At 40.6% G+C, this 16,375-nt stretch overlaps 1 protein-coding gene across 3 annotated transcripts in view; it reads left to right on the top strand.

Moving 5' to 3' along the window:
• Positions 1 to 609: 609 nt before the first annotated feature.
• Positions 610 to 16,375, top strand: part of FAM13C (family with sequence similarity 13 member C) — a 121,091-nt gene continuing 105,325 nt past the window's right edge. Inside the window, exons 1-4 of one of the 3 annotated variants that reach the window (XM_054572760.1) lie at positions 610 to 646; positions 963 to 1,001; positions 9,495 to 9,554; positions 14,081 to 14,276. In XM_054572760.1, the coding sequence (XP_054428735.1) occupies positions 14,202 to 14,276 (75 nt within the window). In that variant the 5' untranslated portion in view covers positions 610 to 646; positions 963 to 1,001; positions 9,495 to 9,554; positions 14,081 to 14,201. The other 2 variants (XM_054572759.1, XM_054572757.1) reach the window with 2 other exon arrangements.

A 16,375-nucleotide genomic window follows, 5' to 3' on the forward strand; every position in this document is an offset into this window, starting at 1 on the left:
GGGCAGAACAAACATCTCCAGGACGAAGCAAGTGGGGACTGACAAGTCTTCCCTTCCCCCAACAGGGCTGCTTTTATTTATAGGGGAGAGCGTTTGTGGATGCTGTTTCTCATCTTTGTAAGGTGCTTGGCAGCAGAGCTCGGGAGAGCTGCCTGGGCGTGGGAAGCCCCACCTCTTGCACAGTCCCCCTCAGTCACCAGCTAATGCTTGCAATAAATTCTCTCCTCGCCCTGCGTGGGTTCATTCACAGCTCTGTTGTCCCGGGGCCGGGCACTTCCTCCGAGGGACTGAAAGAGTGCAGGCAGATTGGGTGTGATGCTGTGAGCCCTCCTTCAGAGGCTCCGCTTTTTCCTGGGCAATACCGATAAAACCAACACACAAATAAAAAAAAATAAAATAAAACTAAAACAGCATCCTTGTCCCCCTCTCCCTTCTGGTTCCCTCCCGGCTTTTTCTGAACGTAGGATGAAGCTCTGCGAGCTCCCATCTCTAGAGGGGGTAGCTCTGTGAAACTGGTAGGAGACGTCTGCAAGAAAGCAAGTCCCCCGGGGATTTCGGCACCTAGGCAGAGACAGTTGGGCTTTCCTATTGCCAGCACTGGGGGTGGTTGGCACGGAGAGGCCTGGAGTAAACGCGGCGCGGGCTGGTAAGGTTGGGGTCGCGGGGTAATTCTCCAGGTGCTCCCAGGTCCCTGCTCGGCCTCTCACCCCGCCCCGCCCAGATCTGTCCTGGCAGCCTCGGGGGCTGCCGGGCTTTGTGGTTCGCCGGGCGTCTGGGCCCCTGCTGGGGGTGTCGTTACGAGCATGTGCAGACAGCAGCCCAAGGTAGAGCGAGCGTGCCGGGAGAGCCCTGAGATTTGCCTTGCAATGCCATGTTTGTGTATGTGCTCTAACTCCCGGAGAGAGATCAGGGAGGCGGCTCCCCCGCCCGACTTGGCTGATGTTTTCTTGTTTCTGTTTCAGCCTTCAGGATAATTCCTTCAGCAGCACCGCTCTAACAGAGTAAGTGATTCTTGCCATTAAAATAAGACTTGCATGCCTTTCTCTGGAAGCAACTATCATGAACGTACTCTCCGCTGTCCCCAGCCACTCTTCGTATTAGATGCATTGTCTCCTGTAATCTGGGGCTGGGGAGGTGCCGACTGATGGGGCCCAGAAATCTTTACAGGTTCAAATTAGCCTTTTAGCAGCTCCTGGAGAGAGATTAAAACAAACTAATAGCTTGCTGGAGCTCACTGCACTATGATACGTGTTCCTGGAGCTCAGATTTTTAAGAAAAAAATCTATTTGACATGTCATACATGTCATAAGGAAGCTCTGTTGTATTTTGCCAACATTGGTGTCAGTTTTCATGGAGTACGTTGTATACATTTACAGCAAATAGATGGATGTATGATGACTTGAGTTGAATTCCAGCATGTGATAAGCAGACTAAACTTATCCTCTCCGTCTTCAGATTTTTAAAACACAGCAGAGTAAACTTTTCTTGCATGTCCTTTTGTCATTTTTGCCTTCTGACTTCAAAGATATGGCTATAAGAAGAATGAGTCATCTTGTCCTATGGTTAAAGTGTTGATTGGGGCGGCTAACACCATTTAAACATAGAATGAAGGAGTGTAATATTTTACTCCAGGCTAGCAGGCACAATATTTTTTTATTAGCTATTTATAGTTCATGATTTAAATTTTTGTCATCCCTATTAATATGCTTTTCTAATATAATACTATACATATATCTTAAAAATTGGTAGTATATTGTGCTAAAACTGCATGTAATTTATATATAATTTACATGTATACATATACATAAGGAATACTTAGACTTTATTAACAGTTTTTCTCTAGGCTAACTCATGATATTTACTTCTGGGACCATTTGGTAGAAGTCACTGTAAACAGTTTTTTAGGAAAAAGTGTATATAAGGTTTTATACTCAACTACAATAAGAAAATGCTGCAAGTTTAATAGTGGAAGCCCAGTAACTTGGGAGCTGTTTGCTAAAGTTTCCTAACAGGCAAGTAAATGTGGAACTAAATATTTTGTGAGTTTCAAGTCTTACCACTGTCACAGTGACTTAGTGATAAAGAGGTAAAATTCTTCAGGACACCCGAGGCCTTGTTGTTTTCTATGTTCTTTTGTTTCTCTGGAATTGCTTCTATCTTAGTTTTGAGCTTTGGGCTTAAGTGGAGTTACTTAAAACAAACAAACAAACAACAACCAGGGGTGACTTTATTTAGAAGATGTGATATAAAATACTCATTGGACGTATATCCTGATAATGAGATTGCTTGGTAAATGTGTGCCACTTTGCATTTTCTAAAAGCCTCAAAGTAGGGAAAGATGCCCCCTGACGTATGCTGGTCAAAAATGAGGTGGGACTTCCTGGCTCAGGTGCACAGGTACTGCTCCTCTTCCCGTTTCTGTGTTTAAAAGGACCAAGTGCTGTCTGGGCCTGCTTCTTGTGAGCCCTGTGTGGCCAGATCCCCAGAGTCAGCTATAGGACTAACAGCTTTAAAATGGAGACAATTAGTTCCAGATTTCACATGGACAATTTTTTTGTTTTGTTTTGTTTTTGGTAAAGGTTTTATAGTTAAATACTGGGGAAAGTCTGGTACCTTGTCTTTGGCCACTCCCCAAGGAATTCTGATTGCATAAGATTCTGTTGTTGTTTTCAGAGGAGTGACAGTGATTTATTTTAAAAAGCACTGAGTGACAATTAGAATGCCATCTGGCTAATCTAAAAATCTAAGGAGCATATTTGAAACATACCAAAAACTTCATAGGTGTAATACAGCATAGAGTAGGATTGTTTAAAACTAGTCATTGTTTAATATAACATTTTCTCCTCCTCTCAGTAATATGAACCATTTTAATTCGTTCTTTAGGCATAACCCCAAAGCCAGCAGGACCAGGATACACTATCCTGAGATACAGACGTAGTAGGTGCTCAGTAAATGTTGGGGTGTGGACTTGGCATACATAGAGGAAGTGTTTGCCTTTCTTAGATATTTTGGATACAAGATCATTTTCTCTTCCTCCTGTATAACCCTACCTCTTCCTACCCACACTCATTTATTTCCTTTAGTGTCTGAAATTCCACCTAGAGATGATTTCTTTTGGATTAAGGCCTCTGGTGATAACTCTTATTAAAATGGAAATTAAAAAGTCGGTGCCCCTGGGAGGTAGATTCAAGTTGTCATTATTACTTTAATATAAGCTATGTCATCAGATAGTCTATCTAACCTAATAGGGTTCTGCTTGGCCAGTTGGGGGCCTTATAAGGTTCAAAGGGAAGGGGCATTGGGAAGGATTCAAGGACAGATCTTAATCTCTTCCCAGTTTTTCCCAAGACTGATCCTATCTGTTCAGTTCTGGACTAATTCAATTTATTTTTCTACCCAATCTTCCAAGATCAGAATGGCCTTGGCCTTTCCTTCTGTATCTGCAGTGCCCTTTCATCTGTCATTTTTCCATGATCATTTCCTAGGTTGTCCTGCCAAACCTGCTATATGATTTTTTTTCAAAATTATTTATGTATTTTAGAGAGAAGGGAAGGGAGGGAGAAAGAGAGAAAACATCAATGTGTGAAACATCCAGTGGGTTGCCTCTCACACTTCCCAACTGGGGACGGAGTCTACAACCCAGGCATGTGCCCTGACTGGGAATCAAATTCGGCAGTTTTTCAGATCACAGGCCAGCACTCAGTCCACTGAGCCACACCAGCCGGGGCAGTCCTGCTATTTGAAATGAAGGCTGGGCAACAAAGAATTCTGATTTAGTTATCAGTGAATTCGTTATCTTCTGAAACAATGCTTTTCTAAACCAAGTGATCATCAATATCAACTGGGGAAGGGCATGGGGGAGTTGCAAAAAAATCCAACTTCCAAGGCTTTATCCCAAAGTGGAAACCTAGACTGCGCAATTATATTGGAGTCAGCCCAGTGCTGGTCTGGGTATTGTAAACCTTTAGGTCAGTGTTAAACTTTTTAGAAGCTTACTAGTTATATGAAATGAAGGGCAACTGGTTTTAAAATTCACATTTCCAGGCCCTATCCTTCACAGAGTTCTAGTGGGGCTGGAATAGGGTTGGGCCCAGAGCCTGCTATTTCAATCAGACACTCCAGGTAGTGCTAATGCAAATGGTTCATTGTGAGAACTCTCCCAGGATTTCAGGCTGTACCTCTGCAACTTTGCCCTCAGGGAACATGGTACCCCAGGGTGAATGACAGTCCTCTTCCTGGTATGACTATGTTTTACCTAATAACCAACCTCTCTTCTTATTTACCACAAGTCAAACAAGAGAACCTTCACGGGCACTTCTTTCACCACCATTATTTTAAGTAATAAGTTTTCCTCCCTCTCTTATGAACCTCTGGGAATATAGACTGAAGAGATGATTTGGTGGGCTTAGTGTGGTCGAGCACTGTCATTGCTGTACACCTTGGAATTCTGGGTGATTCCTTAGCCTTTTGTGTGAAGGAAATTTCCACTTCATTGTCAGACTTTATTGGGACACTGTGAAAGAGAAGGTGAGCTTTGAAGCACCATATATTTTTTCTTGTTTGTGATTGATAGAGGAAGCAAAAGTCTAAGCAGAGAAAAGGCTGACAGCCCTGAGCATTTCACAAAGAAATAATTGAAAGGACAAATTATCCACATATTGTTTAGGCAACCACAAAGTAAAAACTCTGGGACTTGGAATCTAGTTGATGAGAACTTCAAAGGAAGCAATTTAACAGAGGCACTGCTCACATTTTTTTTTTTTTACTACAAACAATGGTAAGAAAAACATTTTATAATGCAATCAAGCACCCATGTATATACATAATTTATTTAAACAAGTTTTGTGTAAAAACACTTAATTCTTACTATATTGATGTTTTCTGTCCTGTTTCTCTAACAACAATAGCAACAAAATGCTGGTAGCTGCTATATAATTTTACGACCCACTAATAGGTCACAACTTACAGTTTGGAAAACATTATACTAGAAGATACCCGGTTTGGGAAGATGATCGTTAAAGAGATTGGTCTTTAAATTTCTGTATTGGACTCTAATCTAGAAGAGAACACGATGCCTAAGACCAGTTAGGCACTTGGTCAGAACTGATTTCCTTCTAGGAGTGAGGATATCTTAATATGGATTCCCACTGTGGAATCCAGTTTTATAATTGGACCAGTATATACCTGGTAGGGGCTGCTGGGCATGGAATCAATAGAACAATCAAAAAGGAGATGTTAATTGAGAGAACTTGACAGTCTTCATCTAAAAAGGAAAACCCAGGTGAACTAGAGGAGCTTGTACGTGTGTGACAGGCAAGCAGGAGGACGGTCTGTTTCATTGCTATGTTTGTGAGCTAGGAATTACGTTGCCTTGTGTGACAGCTGAAGTTGTTTAGTAGGCCTTAAAACTGGATCAAGTAATGAGGGCTGGCCTCATACTTCAGAAAACATCTGCAACTTTCTAAGTTCTGGTGCTTAATTTCCATTTTTAACTAATTGTACTTTGAGAAGAAAGGTAATGAGGGGGAGAAAAATAAGTTCTTGACAAATTCCCAAACAATAGGTATTGTTGAGCTCTGGGGTTGAACCTCTGGTTGAACTCTAAGTCTTTGAAAGCAACAATTCTAGATTTCTGTTCTCCATTGGTTTTTCTACTTAGCTAGGTAACTTTTATTGGGGAACATTTTTATTAGATTATGAAGCTCAGATGAGTGAAGTGAATGCCTCAAATGGAAGAGAAGGCAATACTTAGGAATTTAACTGCTGTTTTCCGTAAGATGGACAGTTATCAAAGGTCCAAACACAAGAAAGTGAGGACATTTAGTCCATTTCATTAAGAAAAGCATTTTGTTAAGTCAACCAATTATTTTTAACCGTCAGTGTGAGCAAATATTTCATCAGGTAGAGAGGGGTAGAGTTTATAGGTGGCCTTTGTTTAATTCTGTACAAAACCATAATTTAAAAGATAATAAGGAAAGATGATGGAACATTCATCAATTTATTCTATGGGTAAATTACAAACCATTACTGGTAAGGAATATTTAAGAATTTTAAATGATATCAAATAGTATAAATACTATATTATAGTTATGTTTATATATGTAGCTATTTATTTTTGCTTATATATTACATTGTAAATCTCAAGCAGGGCTTAGTCCTTTTCAACTTCATGTCCTTTCAAAGTGGTGCTACTCAAAGTGTGGGCCCCCAAACTGTTTGTAACTTGTCTGAGACAAGAACAATATAGAGATAGGGAGCAAGCATTTAACAACATTTGTAGGAATTTGACATTCCTGTGACGTTTTTACAAAAGTATCTATCCACAGTGAATTGGAAATAGAAAACGGACTGATCAGTCCTAAATTCTAAGGGGCTTGAGAAGCACAGCCCCTTAAGACATCCATCCCTAAGGCAGCATCTGGAAGTCAATAAAAACTTGTTAAGTTATTTCAGGGACCAGGCTAGCCAATGGGCCAGAGTCAATGATTCGATTCAAGCACTCATTGAGCGTCTATTCTGGGGTAGCACCGTCAGCACTGTGGCAGCATATCTAGAAAAAGAAATCATGCTTATTTCTTCTCATAGAATTAATTAAAAAGATCTCAGCGGTGCAAAATAATTACACAGCAGTATGAAGCAAGATATAGTTGGTTATATAAAACCTCATAATGAAGAGGAAACCTTTACATGTTAAAGTGGGAATGTGACATGTGGATGAACTTGGCTAGGAAGGTTCACAGAGCTTGTGACACCTGACTTGGGCAGTGAAGGATAAGATCTGAAGATGAAAAAAGCATTTTTTGGCAAGATGGAGGTGTAGGTAAACACAGCTCACCTCCTCACTCGACCACAGCAAAAACTAGAACTACAAAACAACTATCACCCAAAATCATCAGAAAATCAAGCTATATGGAAGTCCTATAACCAAGGAATTAAAGAAGTCACATTCATCCAGACAGGTAGGAGGGACAGAGACACAGAGATGCAGAGATGCGGAGATGTGGTATGGGCAACCACACATCTGTCTGTGGTGGATAAAAATCAGGAGGGACACCAGGTGGACAAAAATCTGGAGCGAGGGACCCCAGCACCACACCAGACCACCGGCCCAAGGTTCAGTGTCAGGAAGATAAGTCCCCATAGCTTCTGGCTGTAAAAACCAATGAGGATTGGGGCAGTAGAAGAAACTGTGGGATTTTCCATGTATTCTCTTAAAGGGCCTGAAAAAGACTTAGGACTTACACAGATTCTCTCACTCTGGGCTCCAGCATCACTGCAGCAGCTGGGAGGGCACCAGTTGCGTATGGGGAGAGACTGAAGTGTCTGTCATCAGGGCAAGTGCTGGGGGAAAGCTTCCTCCTGGACAAACCTTGATAGGCCAGGGAGCTGCATTGTCCCCTTTCTGAGCCGTCCCCACAGAGAGCCACAGAGTGGTGATACTATGTTGGAGACTCCATCAACCTGGTTCACATGGGTTGCCCCCGCTCTGGTGATTAACTAAGGCTCCGCCCCATCCAGCTTAGGGATGCACTTTTCTATAATAGGCCACACTACTAAGACAGGGAGTCAAAGCAGTTCTACTTAATACATAGAAACAAACATAGGGAAGCTGCCAAAATGAGGAGACAAAGAAATGTGGCCCAAATGAAGGAACAGAACAAATCTCCAGAAAAAGAACAAAACAAAATGGAGATAAACAATTTATCAGATGCAGAGTTCAATATACTAGTTATTAGGATGCTCAAGGAACTCATTGGGTACATCAATAACATAAAAAAGACCCAGACAGATATGAAGGTTACACTAAGTGAAATAAAGAAAAATTTGCAGGGAACTAACAATGGAGAGGATGAAGCTGAGAATACAATCAATGACTTGGGACATAAGGAAGAAAAAAACATTCATTCAGAACGGCAAGAAGAAAAAAGAATCCAAAAATCAAGAATAGGCTAAGGAGCCTCTAAGACAACTTCAGACATATCAACATTCAAATCATAGGTGTGCTGGAATGAGAAGACAAAGGACGAGAAATTGAAAACTTATTTGAAAAATAATGAAAGAGAACTTCCCTAATTTGGTGAAAGAAATAGACATGCAAGTTCAAGAAGCACAGAGAATCCCAAACAAGATAGACACAAAGAAGACCATACCAAGACACATCATAACTAAAATGCCAAAGGTTAATGAGAAAGAAATAATCTTAAAAGCAGCAAGAGAAAAGCAGTTACCTACAAAGAAGGTCTCATAAGACTGTCAGCGGATTTCTCAAAAGAAACTGCAGACTAGAAGGGACTGGCATGAAGTATTCAAAATGATGAAAAGCAAGGGCCTATCACCAAGATTACTCTATCCAGCAAAGCTATCATTTAGAATTGAAGGGCACATAAAGTGCTCCTCAGACAAGATAAAGCTAAAGGAATTCATCATCACCAAGCCATTATGATAAGTAATGTTAAAGGGACTTATTTAAGAAAAAGAAGATCAAAACTATGAACATTAAAATGGCAATAAATTCATAACCATCAACAATTGAATCTAAAAAAAAACTAAGCAAACAAGCAGAACAGAAACAATAATAGATATGGAGATCATTTGGAGGGTTATCATTTGAGAGGGAGAAGGGAGAGAATGGGGGGAAAGGTGCAGGGATAAAGAAACATAATTGGTAGGTACAAAATAGACAGGAAGATGTTAACCATGTATGGGAAATGGAGAAGCCAAAGAACTTATATGCATGACCAATGAACGTGATCTAAGGGGGTGATTGCTGGAGGGAATGGGGGGTACCTTGTAGAGGGGGGCAAAGAAGGAAAAATTGGGACAACTCTAATAGCCTAATTGATAAAATATATTTTAAAAAAGAAAAGAAAAAAAGCATTTTCGGCTGGAGAATGGTGGAGTAGGGTGGGGAGCTGTGGGTGGCTGAGAACAGGCACACAAAGACCCCTTCCTGCAGCAGAGTGAGAGCACGTTTCTGCTTCTGATCTCCTTGGGCAGTGTGGGGCAATGTAGATTTTTTCAGTATTTTTCACAAGGTTATTTCAGAAGTTTTGTAAAAAGAAAGGGGGTCAAAAAGTCAGGAGGACAATGGAGTAGGCCTAATGGGAGCTGGTGTGTTTTGGGACTGCCTGAGGCAGAGGAAATGCCAAGAGACATGCAGTGGAGTTTCTTCTGAGCCACCAATCTTGGTGTCAGGTGTCCCTTCAAGTGCTGTGAATGCTTAGGTCCTTGCAAAGATCTTATTAGCTTAGGTGAAACAGAGGAGAGGGAAAAAGAGCTGGCCTCTAGTTCTGAGCTTTCAAGCCCACATGAAATGGCATCACTAATATCATTACCTGGTAGACATGTTGGGAATCAGAGCTGGTTTGGGAGAGAGTGGTGAGTATTATTCTGTTCTTTAGTTTACTGTGCTAATCTTAAAATAGCTCTGGACTATGGCTGCTTCTGCTACAGCAAACAGTTGTTATTGATGTGGTTTTTGTTTCTTCTCCCAGGTGTGAGGAAGACACAGTCGTCTCTCTACATGAAGACCAGACTGATTGCGCCAGTCTCAGGTATGACCCACCGTTGCTTACATCTTAATTAGGAAGGACAGAAACCATCTGGGTCTCGTGTCTGTAGTGTCTTCTTTGAATTCTAATCATTTGTTTTGTCTCACTTTTTCTAATAGATTATCAGCTCTTAAAGGAAGTTTTGTCTCGTCCACTTATGGATACCCTGACCCCACGTTCCCTACTCCAACCCTTAGCATTCAGGACAGTGCCTTTTATATGGAGAGAATGCTCAATAAATGACTTGAATTAAACATTGATTCACCCACCTCAATATTCCCATTATAAACCTTAAGGAAGAGTTTCTAGATTTAGTCACCAAAGATGTCATTGAGTATCTGGGGTATGGTCTTAGTCATCAAGGTTTTCATGGTATGATGGCAAACCACCCCCATGCTTAACCATTTCTTCACATTTGCTCTGCTTCCAGCACTTACATATACATTTTATTATGTAATCCAGACAGTTGAAAGGAGGCTGATGTTTCCCTCCTCATACTGTAGATGGAGAAACAGGCTCAGAGGGATGATAGCACATCCAAGATAAGATAACAACTATGAGGCAGAATTTGGAATTTGTCCAACTGTGAAGTCCACTTGTTGGATAACATACATCATCAGGATATGATGTAGGGAAAGGCAAATCAATCCCTGCTCTCAGAATTTAGTTCATTGGAAGAAACAGGCGAAAATATAGATGATGCTACTACAGTGCACTAAGTACCCTTTTACTCAGGGTAGACAGAGGGTTCACTTCAAAAGGTTGAGTAGCCTGAGGTTTCTGGGATCAATTCCTGAAGAAAATTACACATGGCACATGACGTTTAAATATTTTTTTTTGGTGGGACTTAAGGCCAATAAAAAGATGATGGCATCAAGCAGAAGGGACAACTTACTAGAAAGCCAACAGAAGGTAGAAAAAAAAAATCATTCAAGTCAAAGGAACAGCAAGCAGTTTAGGATGACAGGACTCCTGAGAGCTGGGTAGGAGTGCGGAGGTCAGGAGTGGTAAGAAAGGAAGCTCCAGAGATAAACAAAAACCCATTTAAAAGGGTTTGTGTACCTTGCTAAGGAGTTTGGAATTTATCCTGGAGGTATGGGAAGACTAAAAAGAGCCCTCAGTATTTTCTTCGCAAATAATTACTCGCATAAGTCCTTGCTGAAAGTAACAATAGCTCCCATTTATTGGGTTATGGACTTGAACCAACTTTCTATGGTAAGCATTTCACAGAGACTGTATTATCTCTGCAAGGGAGAGATGACATCCTTCTTATGCACAGGGGTCAAAGAAGGGGTGTGGCCCGCCCAGGCTATGTAACTGATAAATGGTGCGCTCCGTTGGACTCCTGTGCTTTTCCGAACATCATGATCATTTTCAGTTATGATTGATCCCATTAAGTAGTGGCATAAATTATATAACCTGCACTTTTCTGTTTTGTCAGTTCTGAGGCACCAGTAATAGGTTGGAAATACATTTCTAAAGATGGCTTTTGTATTTAGGTTTTATATTTAAATAACAGGAGGAAGATGCTTTTTGCTCCCCTCACCCACCTGTTTTGCTTTTCAAGTCAAGGAAGTAAATGAGATGAATAAATATCAGGCACCTTGAAAATGTAGGACAAAAACAAAGTTCAGGTATTATTTTAGGAATGATATTTTAAAAGTCATTTTAGATTTGAAAAATCACTTTTTTCCTTATTCTCAGGTGTTCTAGAATCCTCCTTGAATGAAAACATTTAGGTTACTGTAAAGGCAGCTGTTCTTCCTTTGTTTCTCACCTGGGAAAACAAGAGTATGAAGATGAGTATTGTTTTTAGTGAGATGTCAGGGAGAAACATTTTCCCTTCTTCCCTTCTAGGTTCTTTGACAGGTCTAATAATTGAATTGATATAAGGCAGATTAACAGGAGAAAAACAAATTTAATTTTGTACATGTGGGAACCTCAAAGATATGAGACTGTTTGGCGGTCAGGTAATTGAGGATTATATTTCTGAACTAAGGAGAAGGAATAGGCTTCAGGGGTCTTAAAGGGGAGGAAGATAATTCCCAGGAAGATGACAAGAGCAGTTCTTTAGTAAACAAATATTTGCCAGAACATGCAGATAAGTCTCTGATATAAAAAGTTACCTTTGTGTTAGCTCTCTCGTGGTACAGGCCCTCAATATAAGTTCTTTTAGACAGTTAAGGGGAAGGTAAAAAGCTCTTCTTGAGTTTTTTGTTCGGCCTTGATTGTCTTCAGTTCAAAATGATCAACATGCCAAAGTGGCATATGTTAGGATCATGTAGTCTGCTCTCCCTCGAAGAAAAATGCATTTCAAATAACTAGTGTAGTTCCAACTCATGGTTTGATGTTGTTTTCCAAACCCATTAGTGACATAATTTTTTTTTTTAGTTGTAAATGATCTTAAGGGAAAATATTAGCTAGTGCCACTGGCATTGATTTTTTTTTTAGTTACTAATATTGAAAAATTATTTCATTTGTTTGGTTTCGTTTACCAGATAACACTAAGTTTGACCTTAATACCAGACAGGGGCCTGGCCCTGAGCGGGTCTGCCTAGGGCCAGCTCTAGTGGCTGGGCTCTTGGCTTTGTGCGGGGAAGACTTCACAACAGGAGTCCAGGTGTCTGTGAGCGTCTGTCTGTCTGTGAAAGCTGGGGACGGTGAAACAAGGAAGGGCTTAGCATAGAGAAAGCACCAGGAGAGCCTGGGCTGGGCTGCCTTAGCTCACTGGGAAGTCAGAGACAAGGGAGCTTTGGGGACATGCTGCCAACAGCCCATTGCCTTAGAGTTTAGGAGGCACGTGCCATGGGGGAAGAAGTGGGGGAAGAAGAAGGGAATCCTGTGGGCTGCTCCCCAGAGGAGGAGCGGGTGCGTGCTGGGTCCTTTGTATTGAGGCTTTAAATCTTAGGGGAGGGTCTCAGCAGACTGTTCATCAGTGCTCCAGGTGTGTCCTTTCTGGGTCATGGTCTCCACCGATGGGTCAGTGACAGGGCAGGGGGTCTTTAGTCACTGCAGTTGGTTCTGGCCTCACCACCTGGTTTTGCTGCTTTTCTGGGCCTGGAGCTGAAACACAACTGAGGCCTAGATGTTATCCCTGGGAGGTGACCTTTTTTGTATCTGGCTGTAAATTGCCCGGCTATTGTCTTCAGCTCTCTGTTTCAGTTTCCCTGTTATACTTGCCAGGAAATTTTTTAGCTTCTCACTATCCTGTCTCAACCTGAGGCTTAAGTTTAACCGTTCTTATAGCTTTATTTCCATGCCTTACCCACCTGCATCCTGGTCATGTGCCAGACCTCCAATCTTGATGGTTGCTTTGATCTTTTCCCAGAAGCTAACTGGAGTTCATCCTCCCGATATCAGTTTAATTAATTTAATCTCTATTATTTATAAAAAGACATTTTGAGCTGTGGACATAGAAACCCTTCCTTTGCTGGTCTTGTCTCTTGTCTTTATGTGTCCTTGAGTCACAAGGAATTGCTTCCTAACTGAACTTACCAAAATCTCTTATATGTCAGGTTGCAGGAGAGCAAAACACTACTCAGGGCAAGTGGCCACTCCTAATCTAGTATCCGATGATTGTCAGCAGGTTAAGGATGATGATATCGAGCATATAAATAAGTGCCCCATTTGGTTTTGTCCGTGGTGTTTGCTGAATTATAGCAAAATAAAAAACAAAATGCATATAGATCTAAGAGGGATAAGTAACTTCAATAAGAGTGTTATTTTGTCACTGTTTTTGAGGAAATTGAAATGGCAGGATGATAGTATATTGAATTTGATTGGTGAGTGAAAATGAAAAGCGCCATCCCAGCACTGAATGTATGCAGGCAAAGCCAGCCCATTCAGTCTTCTCCAGCAAGGCTACACTGATAGAACCCAGACAGTGGGATTTTGACTTTGCAGTGAGGACATTTTTCAGATGGCTTGGTTGGGAAAAATTTGACCCATGTCTTATATTTAATTGGGGTGATATGCATCCTATTAAAATAGATTCCATTTAACTTTGGAATGTGTCTGAAAGTTGTGAAGAGATGATTATAGACTTGTCAGTGAGGAGGAAAGCCCCATGCTGGAACCAAGGACACGTGTCTGAGAGACTGGAGACCTACCTGACCACTCCAGGTCTGGGTGTATTAGCCTGTCTATTCAGCACTTTATTTAATCTCTGGGTTTTAGAGTCTTAATCTATAAATGTGGAATGACATTATCTAACCTGAATACATTATTATAGTGAGAGAAAAATATGATATGCATGAAGGCATCTTAAAGTGAAAAGTTAAAAAAATATAATCATATGCACAACCTTACAACTACAAGAAGTTGTATCTATTAGCAAAGATTGGAAGGGAATGTGGAGGAATCTAAAGAGTGAAATCCACATTTCTTAAATCCTGGTTCCTGTGAAACTGATCAGGCAGAAACTAAAAGTATTCTTGCTAGGTCCCTGTAAGAAGAGCAGCAATGAGTATGGCCAACAGCAATTTGTTACTTTTTGTGGTGCTTTCTAAATTGGGTCTTTCTTGTTGTAGAGATGAAGACAATAAAGAAAATTACCCCAGCGCCGAGGCTCTTCTAGAGGAGCCTGTGCCGCCCCAAGAGCCCCAGCATGTAGAGCAGACGGTGCCGGGGGACGGCGTGCTGCGACCCAGCATGGGCAACTTCAAGTCCAGGAAACCCAAGTCCACCTTCAAAGCAGAGAACGGGAGGAGCCACGGAGAAAGTCAGGTAGTGGGTCTACTTCTCAGCTCTTTCACAAGACAGGTGCTTCTCGGGCGAGGACACAATTTTGGCAAATGTGTTGAGCATGTTATTTTGCAGGAGATGATCAACATGACTTGTCATGGTGCATACTGCCAGCCTGAAACACAGGGGCATTCTCATTGGGTAGTCGTGAAGTGCTCTGGGCAGGCTAATAATGTAGTGCCTATTCAAATTTATGTTCTTAAATACTGGACTTTGACATTGATTTAGAGAAACTCTTTGTTGGGGAGGATAGAGGAGAATATCTTACTGTATTTTTCCCCAGGGCATGTATTTCTCATACCACACTTGGAGACTCTTCTCAACAAATCAAAACTCCCAGGTTTACCTGGAGCTGTTCTCCTTAGGTTGCAGTTTATCAGCCTTGAGTAAACACTCAAGTGTGTATGTGCCTGTTTGTTGTGTGCATGTGGTGTCTGGTTCTTCAAGGTCAGTAAGTATTTAAATGAATGAATGAGCACCTTTCCAGCCTGATTTAGGTAATAAATTTACATTTTATATATATATATTATATATATATATACACACACACACACACACATATATATACATTTCTAGTTGTAGCTCTCTATAACTTGATATAGCAAGAAAAAATGTGATTTTTTAAAATCTGAAAACCTCCTCAAATACTTTATGATGCTTTTAAAAGAGATTATGCAAACATATTCCACTTTAATCTTACTAGGAGGTTAATAATTCCAACACTGAGGTTATATCTGTAATGCACCTAACATAGCCTTTGGGACATAGATGCTTGATTAATGTTAACTTTACTTTTTTGTTAACACTTAGCTGTTAACATTCAAAACAATGTGGGAGGTTCTAAGTATAACTGGTGAATTATGACTTTAAGTCCAGTCCTGTGAGAAAATGGGCACTAGGTGATCTTCCCGTTAGAACAACTTTGCCTTGGCAGTTTATTTAACCTTGTAGTTTTCTTATTTGCCCTGTGATTTTTTATCTTAGTTCTTCCTTGGAATTACGATCGCTTATTTTGTCAGTTAATTCTGCAGTAAGATAAAATGCCTTCTGCATTTATGAAGTTGTGTTATGATAATCTTAAGCTGAGTTGCAGAAAGAGATGAGTGTGAAATACCATTTAAACTGTGATAATCTTGAGACCCTGCCTGTTATTGAATATACCCAGCACTTCTTTGATTAGGAGTATCATGTTGGGGAGGGTACAGGCACCCAAAGGGCTACCTGCAGAGTATGACTGACTTCAGGGAAGCTTTGACCTTGAATCCCTTCTAAGAGCCACCTGTGACATTGTGGGCTTTTGATGACTAGCCATCTCTCTTAGAAGTGCCCTATTTCTAGTTATCCTGTATTCTGGCCTCACAGAAATTACACAGTCGTCACTTGTAATAAGGTACTAATGGGGCATGTAATTCCCAACCTGGTGCTCATACATGGAAGATTTCCAGAGAGGGATATGCTCGTACAGTCTCACTTATAATACAGCATTGGAATCCTGCACTACAGGTAAAATTTCCAGTGCAGTCTTAACTTCTCTACACAATGAGATTTTTTTTTTTCCCTAATGAGTGAGAGAACTTTACTAATATTATCTTAGGTTTTCTGTGTTTAGGAAAAAATTTGAAACATGTTTCATTCTTCATGTTCTCTTTGGGGAAAGATAAGTAACACTGGTTGAATACTGACCAAGAACTGAGCATCTATAAGTAATATTAATAAAATCAGCTAACGCTTATTTGAGCATTTACTGTGTTCTGGGCATGTATCATGTTTTACTATAATCCCATGGAATTAGTATTATTATTTTGTACAAGTGAAAAAATTAAGGATCAGAAGAATTACATGTGTTTAATCATATTTGGAATAACTTGAGCAGAATGTCTTTTCCATAAAAGCACAGTGTTTCTAACAAGAGATACCCAGATCTTCCAACTCTGAGTCTAGTGATTTACCTACCTTCTTATACTCATACCTTAATTTATAGGTAAAACCTGTGATTTCCCTCTGAAATTCTTTTCACTTGGTGACATATTGTGTTGATAAGCAGTAATTACTTATTTAGAAAAGATTACTTTGAGAAAAAA

The sequence above is a fragment of the Pteronotus mesoamericanus genome, unplaced genomic scaffold, assembly GCF_021234165.1.
Source record: "Pteronotus mesoamericanus isolate MK-2021 breed Mesoamerican mustached bat unplaced genomic scaffold, CSHL_Meso_final contig_24, whole genome shotgun sequence".
Lineage (NCBI taxonomy): Eukaryota > Metazoa > Chordata > Mammalia > Chiroptera > Mormoopidae > Pteronotus > Pteronotus mesoamericanus.